This window comes from Cardiocondyla obscurior, linkage group LG12 (assembly GCF_019399895.1).
Source record: "Cardiocondyla obscurior isolate alpha-2009 linkage group LG12, Cobs3.1, whole genome shotgun sequence".
Classification (NCBI taxonomy): Eukaryota; Metazoa; Arthropoda; class Insecta; order Hymenoptera; family Formicidae; genus Cardiocondyla; species Cardiocondyla obscurior.
The window spans coordinates 2,933,563-2,959,807 of NC_091875.1; the positions used below are offsets into that span (position 1 = coordinate 2,933,563).

Genomic DNA, 26,245 nt, shown 5'->3' on the forward strand with positions numbered 1-26,245 from the left:
CACACTTTGCGTTCCCTTTTAAATAGATCGCCGATAAGTAACTCGCGCTACATAACTTTTTCACGGCCGTTGGTAATTTAACAGCGTCGACTTTCCGCGGTGTGAAACGCGACGGATTACCTTGCACAATGTGCAAATCAATTTGGAAATAACTGCGCGAATATTGTCTCGCCGGTCCGTTTACACCGACTCCGAAAGGAATATCGTGTCGGAGAAATACACCTTGGAATGCCAACATAAACAGTTATATCATATCGAGCGCTCGGCGCTCGATACAATGTAAATAAAAAAAAAAAAATATATATATATATATATATTATAACGTTCTGTTAGCAGAATAAATTATTAAGCAACAGTTTGCATTTACTTTATTAATTTTATTAACGTTTTACTTTACTTTTTACCTTAGTTTAATTACATACGTTTTAGAACCGTGATAAAAAAAAATATATATATAACGTTAATTAATAAAATATTGATTTTATTACAGTGATTAAAATAATTCGAAGAATTTTAATTTTTTTAAAAATTAATGTCGTACATGATAAATAAGTGAAATCATAGAATATATTAATTTTCGCTCAACATATATAAAAGAATGTCTTAATGTTTTAATAAATGCAATATTTCCTTCTATATATTATTATAATACGTTCCCTCTATACTATAATTAGTCGATAGAAAATTTAATACTTTACATCAGTCGATTACTTAAAGTTATAAAACCTGATTCAAAGAAGTAAAAAAAAAATAAGATTAACGTCCGCCACAGCTATTTTTGAATTTTGCTGCATTATTCCTCGTCCACGTGCATCAATGATTCATCGGACTCTACTAGATCACTGAAAGCGCTGTCTTTAGAATCTCTTCGCGATCTTTCAGAAAACGCTCCCCGCATTCGATTTCTATTGGACTCCATCAGTAAAAAATACCCTTCGGACACGTAGATGATATCCTGTATACATTTATTATTTCGTTATTATTTTGTTCCCGTTTTGATTGTAATATATCTGCGGCATCTCTTTTACCTCGCAATCTACGACTGACTCGCCGTTTGAAATCAAATCGGCGATCTCCTGCCATCCCGATGCAGATCCCTTGTCGACGCGAGATAACGAGACGTCTGTTTGTTTCGTCCTCGACCGCGCGTTATCCTTCGCGCCTTCGTCTCCGTTAAAAGTGCTGACGAACGGTTTCGGGGTCGAGAAGCATATATCCAAATGTTCCCTGGCCGTGATGGAAACCGCAAAATTTTCCGCAAAGTTGTCGCCGCAACGATAAACCGGCATAGAAATGCAATTTGCCGATGTCGACGAGTCATTAGACGAGCCCTGAGACGTTATTAAACTTGGCATGTTCATCATTCGTACAAGCTTTTCGATCGCGGGACTTACGTTACTGAGATATTTCGGCAGCGTGTAATCCATTTTCGAAACGCACGACGGAGTGGACGTTTGCGAGTCGTTATCCACCGATTGTTCATTCACGTCCTCTTCAGCCCGCGTTTTACATTCGCACCCGTCATTGTTCTCGCACGTGAATACTTTCTCCGAAGCTGTCAGTGTCACACAAGGCGACGGGTTGCATTTCAAAAAATGACCAGTCGCCGGACGATAACATTCATCCATTGCAAATGAGAAATCGTACAATGAAGGAACGTATATTTTTTTTTTTTCTTTTTCTTTTTTCAAAGCTCACGAAATCTGATCGAGACGATCCTTGAACGGGTGTGCCTTTTTATCAATTGTCCTGATCGAATGTAATTTTTTAAGTACACGAAATAAATAATATCTGTCCCTCTCCACCTCAAAACGTAACGCGGGAGACACTAAACGTTAAAACTTTCCGAGCTTACTTCGCATTTTTAAGATTCGAACACTACTTAATACTTTCATGATATTTATAGTTACAGCAGTACTGCTAAAAGACGAAGACATTCGTGTACTGCCTAAATAAAGAAAATATCAGTTTCACCTACTGCCATTTACCGTCTCAACGGTTGGTTCTACTGTTCTCGCAAAATAATCGCGATTGATCGATTTCCGAGCTGTTCAAAGCTTAAAATCTCTCGTGCGTTCTCAATCTTGCTCGAGAAAATTATCGAATTAATAATTGAACGAAGATATATTTTTCATCGCAAACGAGTTACTTATATTCACTTTATCAAATAGTAATCTTTCCGATTGTCTACAGCGAATGTACTTGCCGTTTGAATTCAGATTCAGCAGGAGGGAGTCTTTCCGTAAAATCGTCCCGAAGAATAAAGAGAAACGAGTAATTACGTCTGAAAGCTTATCTATTCAGATAGGATGCAAAGCGCTCCTTAACCCGTCTTAACGTTTCGCCGTGGAGTTTATCGACTGCACGCGGTTGCGCGATTCAGCAGGACGTAAGCGGATGCGGAGGCGCATTAAGGAAAAGATATAAATGTATCGCGAGACCCGCGGACAAAGCATGAAACTGCCTTCGAGCGGTAACCTTTTTTTCTTTTTTTTTTTTTTTTTTTTGTTCTCTCCAAGACCTTTGATCTCTCACGATAACCGGTCGGCATTACACTCGAAATTAAGCCCGGAAGAGCGTATATATTTCTCCGCGGTTCGAGCACAACAGCTAATTTGAATATTCAATCTGGGGAAAAGCTCGGGTAACCGATAGTTTCGAAAGTCGATACCTGGTAACTCGGCCGCGCCGCGAAAACTGGGGGAAAACGTTCAATCAAGTCTTATACCGATGTATATACGTATAACGAGGGATGCTTTTACGTCGCGTATCTGCGGGAGGATAGCGATCAACTGCGGGCGAGACGTATGGACGTACGACCGCAAGGATATTAATTACGTGCCCTAAATTACTCGAGTTCTCCCTCCCGAATAATGTCGCCGCGAGCTGCTTTAATATCGTATAACAACGTGCTGCACAGGACGGTCTTCGTCCTGGATATTAAATATAAATCGACTTAAGCACGGCGTTTCGCAATCGCGACGGTGGCCCGCCGGTAACTGAAGAAACTCCTTCCCCCCTTAAAAGTTTTGGCGCGCAAACGCAGCAATTGCTATCCTGTCGCGGATAATGTCGTCGTGTAAAGGAAACTATTTTCATTACCATTTCTCGTTTCTCTTATTTAGATGGCAGCAATAACACCACCTTCGTTTCGCTGTGAAATAATAAGATTCGCGACATAAAAATAGCGAAGCATCGGCGCGTTATTCGCTGCCGTTTTCTCAGAAGCGAGAGAAATATTTAATTGCTTACTTCGATGAACGGTCTTTATTGGATATACTTTTAATGTGGACGAGATCGCCGAAGATATATTAATTTTTGCGATTTGAGAAAGTCGAACGATTATCTCGTTGTGCGTTCGATAGAATAAAAGAGAGGAAACAACAAAAAAATATAAAAATATTAAGGAAAAAAAAAAAGAAAAAAAAAGAAAACAGAAACTACATTCGCGTAAACGCGACTAAAAACAGGACGGCTATATATTTGTTTACGCGAATATTTCAAATGCATCCGAACGATATTACTTACAGTGGAGTAATTACACTCGACTTTATTGCCATAATTATAAACCCGCTTGTAATAACAATAAGCCTTTAATAAATAATTTGCCACCGGTATAAAATAATAGGTCGATCATCCGCAAAAATATCCGAGGCAAAATGAAAATACGAATGCTATGCGCAACTTTGTAAATTAACAAAATTACTACGTTCCAGGAAAGAATTTTCAATTAATTAATAAACGTTTCGCAGGTAACGTATCTGCCCGATTCGCCACGTGCATGTCTCGATAAAGAAACACGATCGAGAAAATGTTTGCGAGAGTTGGAGTCGATGCCACATCTGCACGTTTAAATTCTTAATTGAGCGTAAAATCGCCTTGTTGAGGGCGTCTTGTTTTCACTTGCCGGATCGAAACGCATCGCACAAACGTTTAGGTGAAATTTCCGCAAAGCGGAATACCGAAGCTCGTTGTTCGGCGACGTGAATGTGTAGCGTAACCCGTCGACCGATGACGCGACACGCTCGGCACACGTGTAATCCTTTTAGAATCTCATTACGACGTGAACAATGCACAATTAACTTAGTGTTTATTTTCATTTCACGTTACATCGTAAACGACTGTGTTATTTCTGCGTATCTAGACTACCAGCTAATGTTAAAAAAAAAAAATTGCTCTTTAAAAAGGAATATCTCCCTAAAGTGAGAATTAAAAATTAAAAAAAAAATAAAAAAAAACCGAATTTCTTATAAGCGCAAAATTTTTTGCTCTACTTCTGAAATGTGGCTATGTGACTGGAAGCTCTGCAAGATCTCAGAATTTCGATTCCAATAATATATGTAAAAAATATATCGCATTTCTAACGTCGGCGAATAAAATAAAATTATTAAAGCGAGCGTTTAAATAATAACCAGATTTCATAAAGATCGAACGGTAAAGTCTTCGCATTAAGGTTTGATTCACGCGCGAGCTCTAATTATCAAATTCCCGTGAGTTGGATGCAAACGAGGAATCTACCAATTACAGCGTGCAATCTTCGCAGATTGAAATCTACCAATCACGTCGATAGATACTGGCGCGCGACGTTTCCGATGACAATGAGAGCCGTTTCACGCTGAATTTTCCATACTATCGGCCGTGTCGTTCGCGTGATTGGCAATTTGATTTTGTCCAGAATAGCGCCTAATATAAACACGGTAAAGAACCTCTTCGTGTCAACGCCGCGAATACGTCGCCCAGTTATATTTACGACACAACTTTAGCGAGATGTGATATTTAGATATCTCGCCGATAGTTGCTTATTATATTTCATGTGATTTTGCGCGTTCGAACATATCGCTGATGTCGGTATTATTAGAAAAAGAATCGTTTTCTTTTTTTCTTCTTTTTTTTCTTACTTGTTTGCGCGAGATTGTTTTAGCCGATAGTAGCTTGTTAAATAATCCAGAACGTCAAAACCAGTTTTTCACGACCCACTTGAAATAATTCGATAAACTTACACCGGAGCGACGAATATTAATGATTGAAAACATCATGTACGGGCGCGAGATTTCGGCTCCAAATCTTTCTTCTATCAGATCGGATTCGATTTGAATTGACAAGCGTCGTCATTTTCGGCGGGGCTATGTTATAAATTTATAATATTGTGATCGTCTCTCGGCTGAAAAGTTCGGAATGGAAATATCATCGCGCTGGGAAAAACTAATATCAAAATAATGACGCGTTTGCGCAGAGAAGCGTGAGTCATTAATAATCTTCGATCTTCGACAATCCTGTCAACTTTTGTTTTCCTTTCTTTTTCTTCTCTCCCCCGCTAATAAACTTGGTGTAATCTCGTCCCTATTATTACTAAATCCGATCACGGGGAAAAGACGAAATGAGAAAAGGAGCCTATAGATGCGCGACGATCAATGTCGAACCGGAATCGATGTGGTTGTAAAGCCAACCTTTTAGAATCCGCGACACGATAATTGACAGCGGATGCGACAGCTGCCATTTCCAGGCATACGTCGAAAGGAAAGTAGCGGGCTGACGGTGACTCGATGGACGTGAATGGATAAGCGACCATTCGAACCGACACGAAGACAGCGAGGCGGAAAAAAAAAAAAAAAAAAATTACTGCAGGTGTGAGAGAACTGCACATGCATACGTATGCAAATATATGTACTGCACGTTTGCTAAAAAAAATATTGAATATTAAATAAACGTGGAGCGCGAACGGTAAGTGATTTTAATTGACTACAATCCCGTCTATATTCCCCGTCTATAAAAGATCGAAAAGATAAAAAATAAGGCGAGAAGCTAGAATGAAAAGAAGCACTTTGCCGGAGCGAGGCAACACCTTAATACCGCTCGACAATCGAGACCCTCGGTGCAGACCCGATGGTCAATAAAAGCTAGAGAGGAGATGACGACGCCGCATCATCCCTTCTACGGGAAGAGAGCGACACAAGGTTAAGCGGAAACGAAATAACGAATGAGAGGGTGGAAACATGATAAATTAAGATAGGGAGGATATATAGGTCGCCGAGGCGAGAGGCACAACTCAGCGTACCATGTATAAAAGCGAAGTCACAGAGCTGCAAAGTTCTTTTAATACAGAAGTTGGCTGTTGAACAGCGTGTCAATGATTTATAAATAACCTTTGACATTTATACTCCCCGTTAATTACAATCTATCGCAATCTCTCTGGTCATTATCTCTATGAGAACATTTAATTTGCGCGGACAATTGCCGGCTGAGAGAAGTGCTGGCGCTATTACTTAAACGAAATAAGTTTCCTTCAGGAAAATGAAGCAAAACCCAGTTAATTTGCATATCGTAAACTGCACGCTCCTCTCGATCTTTTTCCTTTTTTTTTTCTTTCTTTTTTTTTTCTTATTTTTCTTTTTTTTTTCTTGTCTAATGACAGTCAATCATCAATGAATAAATAATATGTTTTTGTGTCGTTGGTATAAGCGCTAGATTGCCGAGAGAGGTTTCAAAGTCGAAGAAAAAAAAAAAAAAAAAGAAATTAACCGCGACTAAGCCCGCGAGGCCACGTACCAGGACAAATACGCGAAAAAGAGGAAAAAAGGAAAAAGGGCAGATACCGACGTCGTTTTAGCGGCCGTAATGCAGCGGCGCCTGGAGGGCCATGGATTTGAGGTGGAGTGGCGCGGCGCTGAAAAGCGAAGAAAGCGACGTAGCGAGGGGTGACGTGCGCGGGGGAAGGGAGGGAGGGTGTATAACGAGAGAGGCAAAGAAAGACGAGGCGACGGCGACGGCGACGGCGACGGCGGGTGGGATACGTAAGTAAGAGGAAAAGAGAGAAGATATATATGGGGTCAGAGGATGGACCGGACGGAATATTGATCCGCGTACCTCACGATAGCTGCCTATGCTGCGCTATGCTTTGCCATGTAGCCTATCCCTCTCCTGCCCCCTTATTCTCTCTCTCTCTCTCTTTCGCTTCCTCCCTCACCACCCCCTTTGCTCTCTCTCTCGCACCTCTCGTCCTGTTCGCTCCACGACAAAACGGATATACGATGGCGAACAGTGGATAGAGTTTACCTTCGCTACTGCCACGAGGACTCCACAGTCTTAAGCGGCGCACCTGCGCCCGTGAGCCATTGACAAGAAACAGACAGGACGCGGGCGGACTCGGCGAAAATGTATCGCGAGAGACGTTAGACACCTCGCCGCGAGCTAGACACTCTTGGCTTGGCCAATTTACCTATTGTTCTTGACTCCGATTTTCTTTCCTGTCGTTCTTTGCGAGCTCCCCCCATTTTGCGAGGAAAAGGATTTTTCGACGTTTCGTATCTTCTTACTGTTGAATCGATGCAAATACTGAAACTCGCTGGAATACTTCGCCCTTACAGGTATCGCGGGAGCTTGGCGCGCGAGCTGGATGGTTGCCAATATATGGCGTAAAACGGAAACGAGAGCATTACCAGATAATGGTAATGGATCAGGTAACGTTATACACGCCGAAGGCAAGATTGGCCACGGGGCGTCAGGTGGACTCACTACTGCGCGCTGTTAGATCTCATAAATGATTCCCGGTTTAAATTATTCCCACGCTCTCCCACATATCCTCCATGCTTATGTAAATTGTTGCATAAACCCGAATAGAGAGCGTTACTTAAATACAAATATCCGACTGATGCTCGAACGGAAATAATCGCGGAATCGGAGAGAGGTGAATGCGCGCGGAATCACATCCGAGCGCGAGTTGTTCGCCCGTGCATCAAGACTTCGGTCGAGACGAAAGGTCGCGGGTACGGAGCGAACGGGTCGGGCCACTAAGTACAGCGCGCCCCGTGTACTTGTGTTGACACGTAATTATCTGTACGCGTCGGATACACGTGCCTTCCACCGCCGTTGACACGTTTAAACTCGGGCGTGGAACGTCCAACGAGACACCGCGCGAATACGCCCGATCGAAACAACGTTTGCCTTACTTATCATCGCGAAAACGCTTTAAAGCGCGTTACGGCGCGGCGGCTTTTACGATTGCATCCCCGTCGTTAATTAAGCCCAACGTTCGCGCGTCAGTGAATGCCGCGAGTTCGGAGGCTGCTCTTTAAAAAATGTCCCCACCCCCCTCTTCTGTGTCGCGCTCTTTGGAATTTTTTATTCACTCGCCGAACTCCGTCAAGAACGATAGCAAAAAGCCGTCGCGTTTATCCTCTTTGCCGCGGCGGTGCAAAAACAAGGTAAAGATAAATAAGTCACGGCAGATGGAAAGTTTGTTCGCCGAAGCGTCTTAGAATTAGTCCCCGCGTTCTTCCTCGTGTTTCGCTCTTACGAGGAAAAGTTGCGGGGCACGAGGAAAACACAGTGAGACAAAACCATTTTCCTTCGTAATCCTCGCCGCCGGACCGATCGAGCGACCCCGGCAGGCGCGTTAAATAATTTCCTTTTCAATCGAGTCATCGAGCTAAATAAATCCTAAGTCATGAATGAGACGAGAAGAAGGGGACGAGGGGCGAGGAAGGCGGAGGAATGACAGAGGGCGAGAGATTGTATCGATTACGTCGCTTCGCAACTGCTTCTGCTGGAGAGAACGCCGCCGCATTCATCTCCACGTGACTATAACCGCACGATGTTATGCGCGACTATCAGCCGCACCGTTGGCGGTCAATGCCGTAAGCGAAACGACGTAGGATTCGATCAAGGCGGCCGGCGAGATGCAGCCGCACGGCCGGTTAACGCTTTATTTGCATAACAGCAATGTTACTAAGCCCCGAATAATCTTCGACGATCCCTATGTCAGCGGCGTGTCGACGTCGCCGATTCTAGGTCGCGTAATAACCGCGCGGATAAACGCGATTATTTAATCGCAGCACTAACGAGCTCTTCCAAACAATCCAGTTACGGCTCTTCTTTTCCATCCCCAAAACGCATTTTCACGCAAGGTAATAACGTCAGCTTAAAAACAGAGAGACCGCGTCCTAGCGCGGCCTCCCAACCAAGAGAAAGGTAAGAGGATAAAGCGTATGTGAAAGATAGTTATTTCGTTGCGGGGCGAAAGCTGGATTTCTACGCTTTAACTCGCGCTGTAACGCGAGATCTATTTTGCGACATACGTTCGTAAAGAGATGTATCTCGTATGCATCGAAAAATTCGAAACTACGAAGTCAGAGAAGGTGTGCCGAGCGCACTCATTTTTCTTTTTTTTTATATATATATATATATTTTTTTTTTACGTGGATTTACGCGCATGCATTTACGTAATAACGTCGATCCGCCGCACGAGATGCATGCGATAATCGCGTTGCCGCTGTCAAACGTTGAGCGAACGACGGCGGAGCGCCGCGATCTACTTGCCCGCGAAAGAAATCAGCTGACTCTCAAATTGTCGCACAAGCCAGGTGGTGATCAATTACGGTCGCCGATCCTGGAGAGCCGCGCATTGTTCACGCCGATAATCTTTCTCTTTTAGCCCGCCGCGGAGCGCGAGCGCATACATTACGGTATTACTTTTTTACGCGATACGTTATAACTTCGGGCGGAGTGCGAAGTGCGGTAAAGCCCGTGTAAATCAAACAGCGCGACGTTAACGAATACGGACGACGGGGACGCTCTTGCGCGTCGGCAAAGATCGCGGCGTAAACAGAGAATTCATAGCGTCGTTTGCCTTGCAAACTAAACGCACACGCGGGACTGATGCTCCATTCTCATCATGAATTATTCGGATAATCACGGATGATAATGCACGTGGACGTGCGACGAGAGAAGCGCATTTTGCCGAAAATGGTTTAGCTCGGCTTGGCCCCGGCGTCCGATTTAATGGAACGTCGAACTAACATTTTACGCTCCGACCGAAAGATACGTAAATAATATCTGTCGAATTTCCGTCGCGGGCTTTGCAAACAAAGGCGCGCGGAATAATCTTGTACCGCCGGCAATAATCGGATCACAAAGATGGAAATGTGCGCCTGCGTTTATAGAGGAGCGGTCCGATTCGATGCGTATTCGCAATAATATTGAACGATAATCGCGTACGATAACCCCGCGTTAATTACCTCGTTACGAAGCACCGATTTTACAATTATCTCGCGACGGACGATCTCCGGGTCTGCCCTCCCGGCACGGTAAAAGCATGGCGACAAAAAAATTTAATCGAGTTAATACGAAGAAAGTCGCGTCTCGGCGTTTGGTCTTCACCGAAAGAGCACACGGCGTTGTCAAGCGTTTAATTTTTATTCTCTATTTAATAGTCAAATAAAAGTGCGTCTGCAGATAATTAAATTTACATCGCTTATCCGGGGATAGCAGTATATTTTTTTTTTCTCCTCTCACCATGAGATTACCTTTGCAAAGAAAGCAATTATCGTATTGTACACTGGTGCGGTCACAATTTTCAGCGCCGACTAACAAAATTTCACCTGATAATAACCTATTGGATTTTATTTCCAAGCTTTTCGCTGTTGATCTTTTTTTTCTACTTTTTTTTTTTAATTGCGTGCCATTGGCAGTAGCTAATGACATAAAAGGTTGTTATCTATCGTTGCGCCGAGTTTCAGTTCAGAGGTGCACGTAAATTGCATACCCGTAAAGCGTGCGCGTGTATGGTTTTGAATGTGCGGAAGAGGCTACTTGTACGTGTGTGTACGTACGCGATAATGGTTTCATGGTCCCGGAGTACCGTGTGCACTTTCGACGCGCCGGTCGAATAGCGCGACGGCCTGATCAAGTTTTATTGATTTTGAATTGGCTCGTCTCCGGATAACCGCGTTCGGCGTTACGCGGACAAATAAAATCCCGCGTCGAGGAGAAAAAAGAAAAAAACGGCCGACTTTTCACATTACAAAACCACGCAGTATCGAAGCGAGCCAATCAGAATAACGTCGTAAAGAAAAAAAAAAAAACGCAGATTACAGTTAAAATATACCGCTGTTACGCTGTACGTAAAGACTTTCGAATCTCGTGCGCCTGTAAACGTAGCCTTTGCTTCGTGTTCTGTTCTCATTATCGAACCCTGAGGTAGAATCTGCTCGGTCACGAGCACGAATTCGGCGAGTTCGATCGCGCGAGCGTGCGAGACCGCGACGTCGTAGGCGCGTGTATCGCGGGAAGTGTGATAAAAGCACGGAACTCCGTTTCGAAACTTGATGACGACGATGGAAACGGCGGCGGCAACGACGATGACGAGAAAGTGACGGAAGAGCTCTTTGACGCCGTTACGCCGCGGCCGGCTTTGACTCCTGAACTTTAGAAGCTTTCGACCGGCAGGAAACGAAAGGAAGGGCGTGGCGGGACGGAAAGAAGGAAAAAGCACGAGCGGCCTTATTCGAATTGGGAGAAACGAAGATCGACATTGTAATATGATTCGAATCATTTAGCATGACTGCTCTCATAATAAAAAAAAAAAAGAAAAAGAAAAAATTGAAATAATTAAATGTCAAAACGCGATGAAATTCTCGCACGATGTTTACTGTATCTAATTTGTGCCATAATTTTTTTTTTTTTTTTTTTTCTATAATTTAAATAATTTATAACGTTTTTACATTTTAATCATTTGTCTTAGAATCGGGCACTCCCTGGGTGAAGTGCAGCGAAAAAATTCTATTATCTATTCGTGCCGTTTAAAGTTTAAAATAGCCAGCGAAGAAGAGGCTAATTTTCTATCTCTTCTAATATATCCACTCTCGCGTGACTAATTACTCATCCATTTCTTCCACGGAAATTTAATGTCATGTTACATCATCGTGAATTTAAATGCCGAAATAATCTCGAGATCCGCAGCGCCGCGTACTCGCCGGCGATGATTCAACTTTTGTGAGAACATGAAGTATCTGTTTGGATCATGGTTGACGTGACGCGAGTCAATGATTCTCTACGCGTAGTTATATCAGAGACGCGTTTCCAGCGTGCGTGGAACGGTTCCAAACGAGACGAGGAGGTGACTAATCGATCCCGTTCCACCGAGACCGCGATCCAAGATTCGAGCTCTATTTACAGTCGTCGGAAACGGTCCATGCGATATCTATGGATATTCATCCATCGTACTTCGCGAGACACGTGACTGGATCTTACCGATCGTCTTTAAATGTTATTTATTTCGGGATAATTAATCGCGCTACAGATGTACCTCGTTAAATCAATAATTTAACGATTTATTCTCCGAAAGTTTAACTCGAGTTATTTCAGCTCCAAACGGCGCCGTCGTTTTTTTTTTTAAACTAACGCGATTCTTCGCATATCCGGAACAAAGCGCTCTCGCGAAAGTCCGATATCGCGCGGAAACCTGTCTTTCATAATCATCTCCCATTCATAACGTTAAGTATTGGTTGCCAGTGGATCCGCGCTATCCTTCGCTTCGTTTATCAGGCGTATGCAAATATTCGGTGAGCGTCGAATCGATATACGAAATCGCAGCGAGCTACGGCTACAATCAACATCCGCCCGGCACGATTAATTACGATTAAATATGATTGCACGCTGGCAATTAAGCCCGATTCATTAGCCGAGGGAAGGACGCGCCCGCGAATTATTTGCAAATACATTTCATCGTATTCCACCAAGCTCTGAGATCACAAGAACGAGACGAAAAGTGAAGAAATTGCATCTCCACAAAAAAAAAAAAAACTTTAGACTCGAAAAACAATTATTTCAAAATACGTTTCTCCATTGCGAATCTCGTGAAAAGTGGAATACCCCAAGTCCTCGCGGTCCTCATTTTAAACTCGGACACTGTCTCATCGTGTCGCGAGCTTTCAACTTAAATAAACACGCGGATCATCGTCGCGTATCGGCGACAAGCCGATCCATTCATAACCAGCTAAATTTAGAAGCCAAAACGAAGAAGAGCTCTCATTCGCGAATGTCGTTCTTCTCCTTCTTGTGTCCTCTCTCTTTCCCACTCTCTCTCTTTTTTTTTTCCTTATTGCCTCTATCCGCGTTGAATATTGCATCGTCGTGCGTTCTGATCACTTTACGTCACTAATCAAAACGTTTTACGTCGCGAAAACAATTATCAAAGTGTGATGTGGTAACAGCTACGTCATTATGAACGCATTGAAAATAGAAGATATCCAGTTTCTAGAGTAACTTAAAAATACCACGAGCATTATCGCTACTGTAATCACGGTAATTAATCGTAACCAAGACCATAATTTTTACGCTTTAACTCGGTAATTATTCTTATCTCAACGAAAAAAAAAAAAAGAAAAAAAATTGCTGCATTTTTTGTACACACTTGTCGCGTACCGATAACGAGTTAAGCTAAGTTAACCGGACAAGAACGCAATCTCCTCTCATCGGACAGACGAGAGATATCTTCTGTCGCGACAGCCGTAACGAAGAACACAAAGATTTCCGCGGAGAACGAAGGTGTTCTGGCGCGGCACCAGGAATCGGTCTTTCTGGCACGAATGGCGTACTTTCGCAATAATTTACTCGCGCCGGATAGGTAAGTAGGTGTCAGAGGAGAAAGACGATCGCCACCACGGTGCTTTGCAATCCGAGCAAATTGAAAATGACTTTCTTTGCTGTACAAAAATATCCGAGAATCCTTTCGAACTTTAGCAGCGCATCGTCGTTCCTGCGCCGCTGCTTTATTCGTTAAATATCACGACGACGAGCTACGAAGCGTGATATGCAAACGAAGTAGTGTTTTAGAGAAAGCTCGAAGCTAGTTTACGCGAAGGAAACTTTGCGTCCCTCCCCTTTTCGTACAGTTTTTTTTTTACGCGGTATTTATGCAAGTCGATTCGTGATATTGTTTATAAATTAATTAGTAAACCGGACAGAGAGAAATATAAAACTGTTGCCCAGCGTCTTAATATGTTTCAGTCGAGAATTAAGTAGTAATCATTTTAATGAGCTTTGTCGTAACGCTTAAGGATTTAATTGGCGCGTGAGTCACGGACGAGAAAATAGCTGGTGTTTATTTCTAATTAACATAATCCCGCCAGTTCATAGTCGACACGTGCCTAATATTATTCGTGCCCCAACTATAGTGTAATAACTATGATTTCTTAATCGAAAGTTCTGTTCTGTTCTATTAAAAAATATAACTTACAAAATTTTAAACATATTTTAATTAAGTAATACAGTCGCTAAAGTATCTCGCAAGAATAATTAATGTTCTCTTAAATGCATGAAAAAAAAAAAGAAGAACAGAAATTTCAAGAACTCCAAAGTTGCAGAAAGTCATGCGTTTTCGTGCCTTTGAGGTTGCGAGACGTGAATATTCCTTCGAAATATGTCGCACATGTCTGGAGATACGTTTCTCACGTTCCGCGGAGTAAAGAAAAACGTGGCGGGCTCGCAGATGTGCTCCCCGGTTTATATGCACATCCGATGCACAGCGCTGTGTCTGCATCGCCCGAGAGTGGATAGAGAGTAAAGCTGCGAGAAGAGGGAGGAGAGTGTCGATCGATGTTAAAAATGAAACGACTCGTTACAAACGCATCGACGAGTCTGCATGGTTAAAACGAGCGTGCGAGCGTCCTATCGAAATTAATAAAAAAAAAAAAAAAAAAAAAAAAGGGGAGGGAGGAAAAAACGAGAGCTAAGCGACGAGTATGAAATTACTTTTTTACTCTTTCGTCCGAGCTTTCTCTCTCCCCTCGTCGCGAATTAACGATGATGTGACTGCGAAAATATGTAAATGCCGGAATCGCGAGTAACGCGATAACTGACGTAACGAAGGACAGGGAGAAGTTTGGTTACGGAAGAGGATTAGAACTACTTACGGCGCACCTTCGCAAAGGCTTCCTATTATTATATTATTACGGTACTCCCGTATACGCGATACGATATTCTTCGAGAAGCGATATAGTATATCGGATATACCCATATTAAAAAAATAATAATAATAATAAAAAGAAGAGATCAACACTCGTTAACTTGCGCGTCGTAAAGACGCTTTCCTGTCGGGCAAGATGAATCACACAGAGTGCACTTAATGCATGAAGCATTTACGGCAAGTACGGCGCGACACGGCGATTGAAGGTGGGAAAAATGAAATTCAGTTTGCGCACGCTGTCGCTGTTGTTTGATCCGCGGTAAAGAATAAAAAGAACCAAAAAAAAATTAACCAGAGAAGATCACAGATAAACCTAGTCCCTTAATCTTTCTTTCTCCCAGCCGCAAGTTACATAAATCAGCGAATCGACATTAAGCTCCTAATTTATCGGAGAAATCCCACATATCGGTTAACGTGAATTCGAGAAACGATTCCGAATTAATTAGAAAAAAAAATAAAAATAAATGTATTTGTAGTACGCGCGGACTTTCCCAAAGATGGATTTGGACCGATTTAGCAGGGAAGAACGAATCACAAGCGATTATTTACGGATAAAATAAATACAGAGAACGCTTTACCTTTGACGTGGCGATAAAAGATGGAACGAATTCACCGAGGCAAATTTAGGTCCGTACTCTACGATTGCTGAAGCAAATTTGTTCGTTCGTGTTTGTTTGCTTTGTTCTCTCCGGTCTTCGTTCGCGTTAGCTTGATTTTTGTCGATTAACTCGGCGGTTAATGACAAAAACGTTTCTTTTGCTGAAACAACTTGGAATTCACCGCTCGGATCTAGCGAGTGCAATATTAATTCCCGTGGATTCGTGTGTGCGATTAAAACGCTCGCCGAGCCCGCGCTCTTACAACTTCGTTACGTTTAAAGCCGGAACGCGAAATGTTAATTAAGAAAGGATAAGAGCCCCAAGTTGCATCAAGAGAAGATTAATTTCTCGAAAGATCCCGCCGGGATGAGAAACGAATGCGAATGTAGCGGAGGATCTTCCGTAAATATCCCACATCGTCTAAAAAGAAAACGTAACAGACGGATCGGTAAGTGTGGGCTTAATCCGATCCACGAGTTCTCTCGAATTGCAACGTTCGCGTGACACAGGCTTACGGGGAAAGGAAGGAGGAAGGGAGAAAGAGAAAGAGAGACGGACGTCTTTTCTACTACGCTGGCGCGAGCGTATCGATCGTTGTCGGAGCGCGTACGGCGTCGCAGGATGAAGAACCATCTCGTTCGCCACGGCTTAGTCGACCATCGCGGGTCGACCGAGGCCGAATGGCAGGAGTGGACGGACAGAATCGAGCCCGATGATCGAAACCCCACGGCCGATCGAACTTACAGGACCCCTCGGATCATCGGCGCCAGGGCCCTCTTATTCCGGGTCACCGAAGCCGAAAACGTCGATCTTCGAAGGCTCGCCTGCCGCCCTCGGCGCGGGGGATGATTAATCACGTGGCTCGGCAAGAACGGAAAATAATTTAACCTTCGATCGGGAACGCGCGCCGCTCTGTTTTCCGCACGACCATGTTTATCGAATTAGAATCGCCTCGCGGCGCGAGGCTGAGCGCAAAATCTGACACAGATTTTGCAAGGCGCCACCATGCGGGCCCGACGTCCTGAGATTGACGTCTTTAATTAGCGTAATATGTTCGAATTATGCATTCACGATATTATAATCCTGCACGTTCGAAATTCATGTCATTTTTTCGGAACGTTAATACCCACCGCCGTTGAATTTTCTTTTTAATTATACGATAATGGACTGTCTTCTTTCGTTAAAAAAAAATAAAAATAAATAATAAAAATAATAATAATAAAAGAGACAAATTGAGAATGATTTCGAGAAAACGGTTTCGCATCAATATCGGCCAGAAGGTAACAGCGAAAAAGCGAGAAAAACGAGTTTGAAGATGACGCGAGTATATCCGGTTTTCTCAGGCGCGGATTCTCGATTTTCCGAGGCATTAATCCGTCTGGACACGAGGAAACGTTGGAAATGGCGAAACGTAGACCGGTACATAGGAAAGAGAGAGATAGGAGAAGAGCCAATTCAATTTTCGTGACGTTTCCTCTCTGAAACCGAACTTGGCAAGGGAGCGACACTTTCGTGTAAATTGAGCGGTGACCTTTCACCGTCGGTCATCTGAAAGGGGTTAATATGGCGATAACGATAAAAAAAAAAGGAAAAAAAAAAACCGAAGTTTCGTTTAATAAATGTATTGCTTCCACTTTAAGACGGTACTAAGAGACACATTTATCTAATAAAACACCTCAGACAGATACCGTATTACTTCACCGTGAATTATTCATGTCCTGACAAACGCACAAACTTTTATATTAATTTTCATATTAATGCATTATAATTCTTTGTCGCGCCAAACGTTATAAAATTCTAAGCTTATATAATGTAAAACAAATTTGTTTCTCTTAAGTGTGTAAATATTTTATACATTCAGTCTTATAAATTTCAATATTTGAGCAAAGGTCATTTGCTGAATGATAATTTTAAATGAGGAAAGATAGGGAGAGAAAGAAAGAAAAAAAAAAAAAAAAAAGAGCGCGTCGTATACTTAAAGCAGAGTCAAGTTTGGCTAGTCCCGCGATCGTAAATTTTGATATGCAAATTCGGCGCGTGGAAATTTAGCATCTCGCCCAAACGCGGGACGTTTCGGTCCGCGGGAAAATTCGACAGCCCCGGCGGCAGGCTTGTACGCGCGGGGTGAAAAAATGTCCGGGCAATAAAAGTGCTAATTCGACCGCGGGCTCGACATCTGGCGCGCATTTTCGCGGTGCCGGTAGCGCGTTACGCGACTGCACACGTGCGGCGTGGTTCGCGCAATCACGGCGACATAATGCCGCTCGAGTCGCAATAACCATCCGCAATTCCGCGCGCGTGCCTTCTATTTCGCAAAATAATCGTCTTCACGTGTACGCCGCCTAGATGACGATTGGCATGGACGCCTAAATCTTGTTTGCGCTAGAATCCGGTTATTTTGGGTATCGTGGCATGGACAGACATTCATTTATAAAAACAGAGACGCGAACGGTGGACGAGGACGCGGCGCGAGATACGTGACGCCGCGCCGGCGATAAAAGTTACTAGATAAGATCGTGAAAATAATCTCGCGATGTCAATCGCATTCTGACGATAATAGGGTGTCCCAGGGCGAGATGTTATCCCGAGGAGGGCTGTCGGAAACGGCGCGGTCATTGCAGGGGCAGTGACACGTAGCTAAGATGCGAAGACCCGGGCTGCAATAAAGAAAAATAGCCTCCACTCGGAGTGGAGGAGTCGTGGGGAAAACGCGAGAGTGGCTCTCGAGGCTGCTCTCGTACGAAGTGCTCGTGCAGAAGGCAGAATGGAAGAAAGGATCGCGCGGGGAACGGGTTACCCTCCCCCTGGGCAGGACAGAGAGTGCGAGATGCATGCCCTTTCCACGTTAAAAGACAAATTGATCGCGCATATTTATACCCGGGTGCAGATATAACCAAGGACGAGCCAAGAAGCGAGGTGAAACGCGCGATGAAAGGGTTGGACGACGCTATTATACAGTTCGATCATGTTTCCTTGGCCAATCGTCGCGGTAACGCGAATTGAATATCAAGCGAGGCGCGAGCGCAGTTGGCAAACTTCGCCGAGCTCTTTTCCGCTTCTTAAGTCCCCAATAATCATCGCCGGTCATCCCGAACTTATTAATCCACCGATCTGCATTGAATTATAATAAATCTCACGGCATTTTTATAACGGCTCCGGTCGCGCGTTTGAAACATTCAGCGAAACGCTCATCCGGGCAAATTGAGTGATAGACGCGCGTAAATTAGGACAGTTTATTATATCGAAAATTCAATTAATACGCCTGCAATGTTTATGCTCGCTCGTAATAGACGCGCCTGGAGTAACGCGAGAACGTGAAACGACAAGTAACGCCTGTCGGATAACACAGAAGTGAATTGTGCAAGAGTGAATATAAATGTTAACCGATAAGTAGGTGAGATTAATTCTCAAATTGAGGACGCGTTTTATTTGCCGCCCAACGTTGCTTACTATGTTTGATACTACGCCGATAACCCTGGGTTTATCAAGATTCAGCGTCAGCGCATTATCTGTGGACCGCGCGCAGATAGCCCCGTGATTAAGAAATAACATATTTCAGTAACACGATACTCGAGATAATTATTTTAAAATCCACTTTGTTACTTCGAAAACGCACTCTCTCCGTTGTAAACACGTATAATTAAAAGTATATCGTTGTAAAAATGTTATTACTATAAAATTGATCGATGCGGACTTTCTATTAAATCGCCATTACGCGTTTTGTATTTATCATAACTGTCGTACGAAAATAAAGTTGTTTAACTCGGACTTCGCGAGCGCAATTGTAAACGTAAACGAGGCCACGACCCGTCGCGGTTCGTCGTTGTCTCGATAATAGAAAATCTAGAAATGATAAAACCGAATAGAAATAACACGCGGAAAATGCTCGAAAAAAATTGCGCAATTGAAAGAAAAAGAAAAAAAAAAAAGGCGAAGCACGCATTAGCATTCGTCGCCGAATTGATATCGACAGGCCGTAATAAATAAAGCAGCCAGAGTTTAAAGATTATCGAAAGCGTGCCAGAAATATTTTCTCGAGGTCGACTTTCCAGCGCCGTCTTTATATTTCTTGCGTGCGAGACCTCTTTTAACGTACGAAAGTATTGCAAAGTGACATTTACATAACATTGACGACAGTCATTGCAGACGGCGACTTCCAACCTAACCGACGGATCGTTATGTCGAAGAGAGCGATGCGAGAGTCAGATATAACGAGCGCGCCGTGATTCCTTTTATCGCTTATACGCGTAAACGCGAGCATCGGCGACGCATAACGGCGACGGGCGGGGGGAAGGGGGAGGGCCAGAATTGATCCGGGGGATATGGACGCGAACGATGGAAGTTGCAAGTCAAATGAAAAATTTATGGCAGGCAACCGGATGCAATTTTTCTTTCTCTGTTCTTCTACCCTCTGTCGTTCCCTTCCCCTCCCTCCCCGAGCACGCAGGAAACGCGAGTTCGTCGAACTCTCGTTCGGCGGTGTCGATAAAGCGTTCCCGGTCCCAAAGGACAAGCCACTTTTTAAGAACCCCCTTAAGATGATACGTCTCTCGAAGCGCCGTCGTGTAACTCCATATTCCCGAAATCGTCGAACGCGTGACAGACGTGATGGATCGGGGGCCCTCGAAGTTTCGGTGCTCTGCACAAACGTCGGCCCGCCAAAGAAAATTGCCGCGGAAATAAACGCTCGCGGGAGATACATCCAATTTGACGCAGCCGCCGGTATCGCGTTACAAATCGGTATTTCAATTAACTCTTTTTCTTCGGCGCCCGGCAAAGTTGTTTAAACTACGTCCTATTGTTCACCGCGGCAAAACCGTTTCCCTGATAATTCACTTGATAGTTTGTACTTGCTCCCGCTCATTACAAACTCTACCATCTCGCGGCGTGCATAACGGCGCTTTATTTATCTTATGCAAAACACACGCTGATGCACGAAGCTCGTGACGCCTTTCCCGTGGGGATGCGTAAACCCTTAGTACAGAGAAATAATACGTTTCATCCCGCGGACGACCGCCCCCGACCTTTTCCCGGTTAGTTAAGTCTGCCGGGAGATACAGGACGCCGCTATAAATCTTTCATTCGATCTAAGCGAGCGATATAATCCGAGGACGCGTCGCGCGTTTTGTTTCGTATAAACAGTAATAATTATACATATAAAAAGATACACATGTAACGGTGATAGTAAAAAAAAAAAAAAAGGGTGTGAATTCTTATGGAAATTCTCACCGTGACATTTATGCAGATAAACTTATTTAAAGATATTTAAATGCGCTTACATAATCAAAGGAACGAGGACTCGGTTTTATGGAAGGGCGAAAGTGGACGAGCTAATGAATCGGTTACGGTATTTGAAGAACGGATTTCCGGCGCGCTAATTCACCTATTGTTTATAACGAAGATCGGGATTGGATTTCTGCCACTCGGATCGTTAAAACGACGACAAGCTCGAACACGCGAGATGCATTTATGCGACTGTCATTGAACATGCGACGATGTTACATCGAAACAGTTTCAACGATAACGATCGCGGAGATGAAGCTCGTACACGTACACTTCGACTCGCGCATATTTTTGTTGCGATAGAAATGTACAGAAATAATAATCAATTTCAGCTATACATATACGTGCAGCACGGAGCGCCATCGAGACGTCTCTCTAGACAAAAGTGGAAAAAAGGAATTGCGAGCCGAGCGAGACCTCGAGGGACTGCCAAAAGGTATGCGGTGGATTCCCTTGAAATCACGAGCTCTCTTTTCTAATTCGCCGTTAAATATAGATCGTAGGAAAGCAGCGGACACACGACGATACGCTATGAATAAGGTAATCTATGCGTTACTACGGGGTTGGCCGTGAGTATTGATCGAGCCCCGCCTGTCTCTCTCTTGCTCTCCGTCTCTCGCTCGCTCACTCACTCCAACTCTCTCTCTCTCGCTCTTTCTCTCTCTATTTCTCTCCCTCTCCTTCTATCTTTCTTTCTCTGCATCTATCTCTATCTCTTTCCTTGCACCCTCTAATATCTCGTTCTCGCGCTATCTTCCCTCCGTCTCCTTCAATTCTCCATCAACCTTCTCGCCCCCTACGACCCGTCCCGTCCTTCCGTCGTTCTCCAAAGGCATGGGTATCCCCGTCATTTCGACCAACAATGAGAAAAAGGTTACTTGTTTCCCGGTCGTCGCTTATCAAAAGAAGGACCGTTGCCCAGAAGGGAACACGCACCGCAGAAAACTAAGAACGATCATTCACCTGTTGATGCATGAATCTAGGGGGGTTGAAAAAGCGATCGTCCGCGGTTTCGCGTAATGAGAAAGAGATCCCTGATACATCTCATAGCGATTCGAGAATTAATTTTTGACGATGTTCAATGCTACTGGTACTGAACGAAGTCACAGAAACGTTATTCTGAGATATGTCCTCCGTGACAATTTCAATTTAATAATTTTTAATTTTCAGAAGACAGTTACCTAACAAAAAAAAAAAAAAAATTATCGTGCGATCACGCGTGCACGTTACGTAACGGTAAATAGAAAGTCGAACGGCAAGAAAAACAGTTTACTTTTCAACTCGAGGTGCTTTATCGACATCGCCGATGCAATCAGCGCCAGCGCTCGTTTCTTTGACTTTTTCACTGTCGAGATTATTTACATGCCACTGGGAACAAAACGCAAAAGCCATTCGCACCACCGTTGTTAATCGACGTGTCGGAGAAGAGGCGTCAGAGACGCGGTAAAGAAACTACAGATGTGACAAGGATTAATTCAAACGTCACCGGTGCAGAATAGGTGATCAAACTAAAGGACAGCGAAGAAAATAACCGCGGGGACAATTAGTTCGTTAGCGCCCCCACGAATTCGCGGGTCGAGCAAAACGCCGGCGGAAATATGATGGACGCGCAAAAGGGCGCCAGACGTTATTTATCCCCGTCGTTGGAGCGAGAGAGCGACGCACGAAAACGAAGAAAATATGTTGTACGAGAAATCAATTCACCGTCCTCTCAAATCGTTTAAGGGCGCCATCGTCACTTTTCCGATAATTGCCGTGATAGAAAGGAGGCAACCCTCTCGTTCGCTCGCTCGCCAAGACCCATTGACCCGCGATCGTCAGATATCCGTGCTTCCTTCGGACGTGGAGCACGAGGCTAATTTGCACGAGACTAATTTCGCAGGAGAGGTGGCGGAAAATGCACCGAGAAAACAATCGATGAATCTATTTGGTTCTTTTTTTCTTTTTTTTTCTCTCTCTTTATTTCTTTCTCTAATTATCTTACAACCAACACCACAACGTTAGATACATTTAACATCGCCGAGTATAATCAAACTGTCGTACTTTATATCACGTAATACGATTTCCTCCTCTTATCGGAATACTTATTAATAAATTAGCTAATCGCGAAATCTGCTCCGAAATTGAAGTTGGATATCCTATTTGGGAATACGGTATGGCGAACAAATTGCTTCCGGCTTAGAACACGCAAATGAACCGCTGTTGTATATTTTCTCTCCCTCCCCAGTACCTACGAAGGTATCGAATACGAATTGTGAGAGCGCACGTTAAAAAGGCAGCCGTGGCCCGCGGATGGAAAAAAGTGGAAAAGCGATTCCGCCGAGCAGGGTGGTTGCCTTCGATCTGGATATTCTGCGGCTGAAAAGCGGGCCACATAATGAATTCGTACGCCCTTCGCGTCGGTTGGCCTGGTTTCGTTGCGGAGACGACGCGATACGCTAAATGGAGGTACGACCTTTCCATTCGCGCGGACAGATATTCGCCGGAAATCTGAACAGAAGTCAAGAATCCGGACGAACGACTGGCGCCGATCGAATTAAAACGCGTAGCGAAAAGTTGAACTCGCTCTTTTCGTTGTTTCTGCGAAAGAGAAAAATCTGCGGAGCAGCAGGCTTCGAGATAAAAAAAAAAAGGAAATTTTTTTAAATCGTGTCTCGCGACCGGGATTAAAGTTCGTTCGCCGTTGCGAGAGTACAGCTGTATCGACTAATCCAGTTTAATCACCGTAAATATAAAATTTTATTTCCAGCGTATAGAACGTTCTAATTTTGCGACTCGCTCGTTTCACGCGCGATTTTCCATCCCCGCGAGAGATCGGAGGTCAGTTTTACCGGACTAGCGCGGCTTCGCGTACGGATTTGCGCATTTAGAATGTGAGACAAACGGGAAAAAAAAACAAGGAACAGACAGATATCAATGTTATTGCCACGCGACTTTTTTTTCCATTCCTCGATAACCCTTACGCCTGCTAATTATTTTTTTCTCACAGAAATGTAACCGAGTAACACAATTAATTAAAGAGTCGGTCTGCTCTCAGCAGTGTTAACGGGATTTGACAAGATAAATATACATGTATACATTTATATTCTATATACAATATATGTATATATAGTGGCCGTATCGATCTCCGTAGGAGGAACTCGCTGACAAGGTTACAAGGTTGCACTAATTGAGGGTTTTAATTTCCTGCCCGCTCTCATCTCAGACCGCCAATTTATTTATGTATGCGTAACACAAGCCGGTCCTTCGTTTACGTTCTGAAAACGTCGATCGCGCCGAGGTTTGCAAACGACAATATGTCCGAAACAGCGAGGACATTCACTATGCAATAATTATACACCGGGAAATTACGAGGCTTAATTGCGGGGACGTTTAACCCCTGCTACATAATATCTCGAATTTCTGCTTTGTGCGACAATAACGGTGAATATTTTATCAGTCAATATTCCCGACGTCGAGATTTATTCGATCTTAAAGAGACGATTTCCAGAAAAAAGTAATAGTTGCCCGAGCTTTTCTAAAAAAAAAAAAAAGAAAAAAAAGAAAGAAAGAAAGAAAAAAAAGAAAATTTATTCCACGCAGAATGGACCGAGAGCACCGAGCGCATTCATTTTTTAGCCATCGAAAGACTGACACGTGGAAGCGTGATGTAACTTTCCATGAGAATTTTAGGGGCTTCCGGCAAGGAGATACTTCGACGGAACTCCGATAAACGGATACGTGCACGTGCATTAGCGAGTCACATTGTGTCGACTGTTTACGCACTTCCGCGCGCGCTACGTCACCGTAATGTAGCGCGTACATTTGCTTACAACATGCCCGCCGCAGAATACAGAGTACTCATTGTAATGAAATGTAACAAATTGTCCGACCAACTCCTAAACACAACACCGATTTAACTACTGACAATTTTCAACCCAAATTAAAAAAAAAAAAAAAAAAAAAAAAACTCCCCAAATATCATTTTATATACACTTTACAAGAAATAACAAAATAAATGCATTTGAAATTAATAATCTTAACTTTCTTACAACGCTTAGAAAGTTTATTTTAGTTCAATAATTGATTAATGCGAGTCGATTGCTTCGTACGCCCGAAAGACGAAAGAAATTTAATTAAAGTATCGTAAAAAGAGAAGATCGTTAACCCCTGATCGAACAATCGCACGACTATGCAATAGTTTTTCTAAGTACAAAACGCAAGAAATTTTTATGTATTTATTTATTATTTTTTTTTCTTTTTAATAACGCAATAATTCGAACAAAGCCCTATACCTCGCGACACTTTTTAATTCTTACAACAAAAGATTAGGAGAACAAAATAACGAGATTGATACGACCGTTTTTCCCCATTCCTTTTCACCTGCTCGACAAAGAGTAACATCGCGAAGCGAGGCGGAGGTTCAACCGGCTCGGCGTCAACGAAAATAAAATTCTCCGGGTCCAGCCTAACTTCGACAACGACTGAAAGAATTAGGGCCGCGCGTGTGAAAAAGAGCCGGGCTCTTGTTTATTTATTCTTTCGTAAAATCAACAAAAATTTCGCCACCGGCCAGCCGAACCCGCCGCGAGGCGAACAGTGGACCGCGGCCGAGCCAAATGTAGTTGGCCGACCGGCCAAATGAGAGTTTGCGTCTATTATTACACACCGCCCGGCAGTTCGTAAGCCGACGACGAGCCATCGTCGCGCGGGACTCGACGATTGAGGGAACGGGCGGACCAGCGAGCGATACAGAGTGTTCAGAGCCATCATCATTCTAATGATGGATTCCTTGGAATAGCTCAGAGCGGTAGCCATCCGTTTACGAGAGCGTTTTATCTGCAGATAAATCCTCATTCTCAACACTTCGACCTCTAAAGCCGCGTTATTATTTTAAAACACTCGATAAAGTATCGCACGTGCGATGCCCCGGCGTAACGTTTCGTATTAAAGAATAATATCGGCGCGACGTCGCATCTAAACGGTACCCGTTTAAAAGGGAATAAAGAAGATCGCGCACGAGTCGGTGCTATTTCTGATCCCCCGAGAGAGCCGCGGGAAAGCAAAAGTAACGATTCTTTCCTCCTTCGGTCGCGCTCGGTGCGCGCGTTCATATTCTAAATATTCACGTACCGGGGCTGTAAATGTCCGGCTGTAGGCACCGCTTCCGCGAAAGAGAATTTTGCGAAGCCCCCGGACGAGAACTGGTAATATCGTTATCGTTACGTACGAACGACGTGTGCCGGGGACTGTGGGAAGACTGCTATCGACCGCGCGCCGCTGACGTCGAAAATTCATGAGGGAATATTTAATTGAACGGCATGATCCCGAGACTCCGTCCGTTTAGGAGAAATTGAAATGTCACGGGGGTGGAAGCGTAAGCGAAAGCCGATTGCGCGGCAGCTCCCTAAAATCGTGCGGAAAAGCGTACCCTCGAGCTAGCTTTGAAGAACCGTGAATTAAAACCTGCGGGATTTTTTAGAGCTGGCGGAGTCACCTACGAACGTCAGGCGCTAACGAGAAAGAACGATTTCGCGGCCGTCGGTGCTAATCGCGGTGCAAACGCCGATGGTTCGCGAGGAATCTGCGGAGTCGGAGCGATTACGGCCGCGCACGTGTGTGTCGCGCATCGCGACGTTAA

At 43.9% G+C, this 26,245-nt stretch overlaps 2 protein-coding genes across 2 annotated transcripts in view; both read right to left on the reverse strand.

Moving 5' to 3' along the window:
• Positions 1-26,245, reverse strand: part of LOC139107041 (serine/threonine-protein phosphatase 2B catalytic subunit 2) — a 105,870-nt gene that overhangs the window by 73,859 nt on the left and 5,766 nt on the right. The window lies entirely within an intron of this gene.
• LOC139107043 (uncharacterized) lies at positions 354-4,228 on the reverse strand. Its single transcript, XM_070664271.1, has 3 exons — positions 1,395-4,228; positions 1,029-1,331; positions 354-955 (listed from the first exon to the last, which is right to left on the reverse strand). The coding sequence occupies exons 1-3, from the start codon at positions 1,626-1,628 to the stop codon at positions 794-796; spliced, it is 699 nt and encodes a 232-aa protein (XP_070520372.1). The 5' UTR covers positions 1,629-4,228; the 3' UTR covers positions 354-793.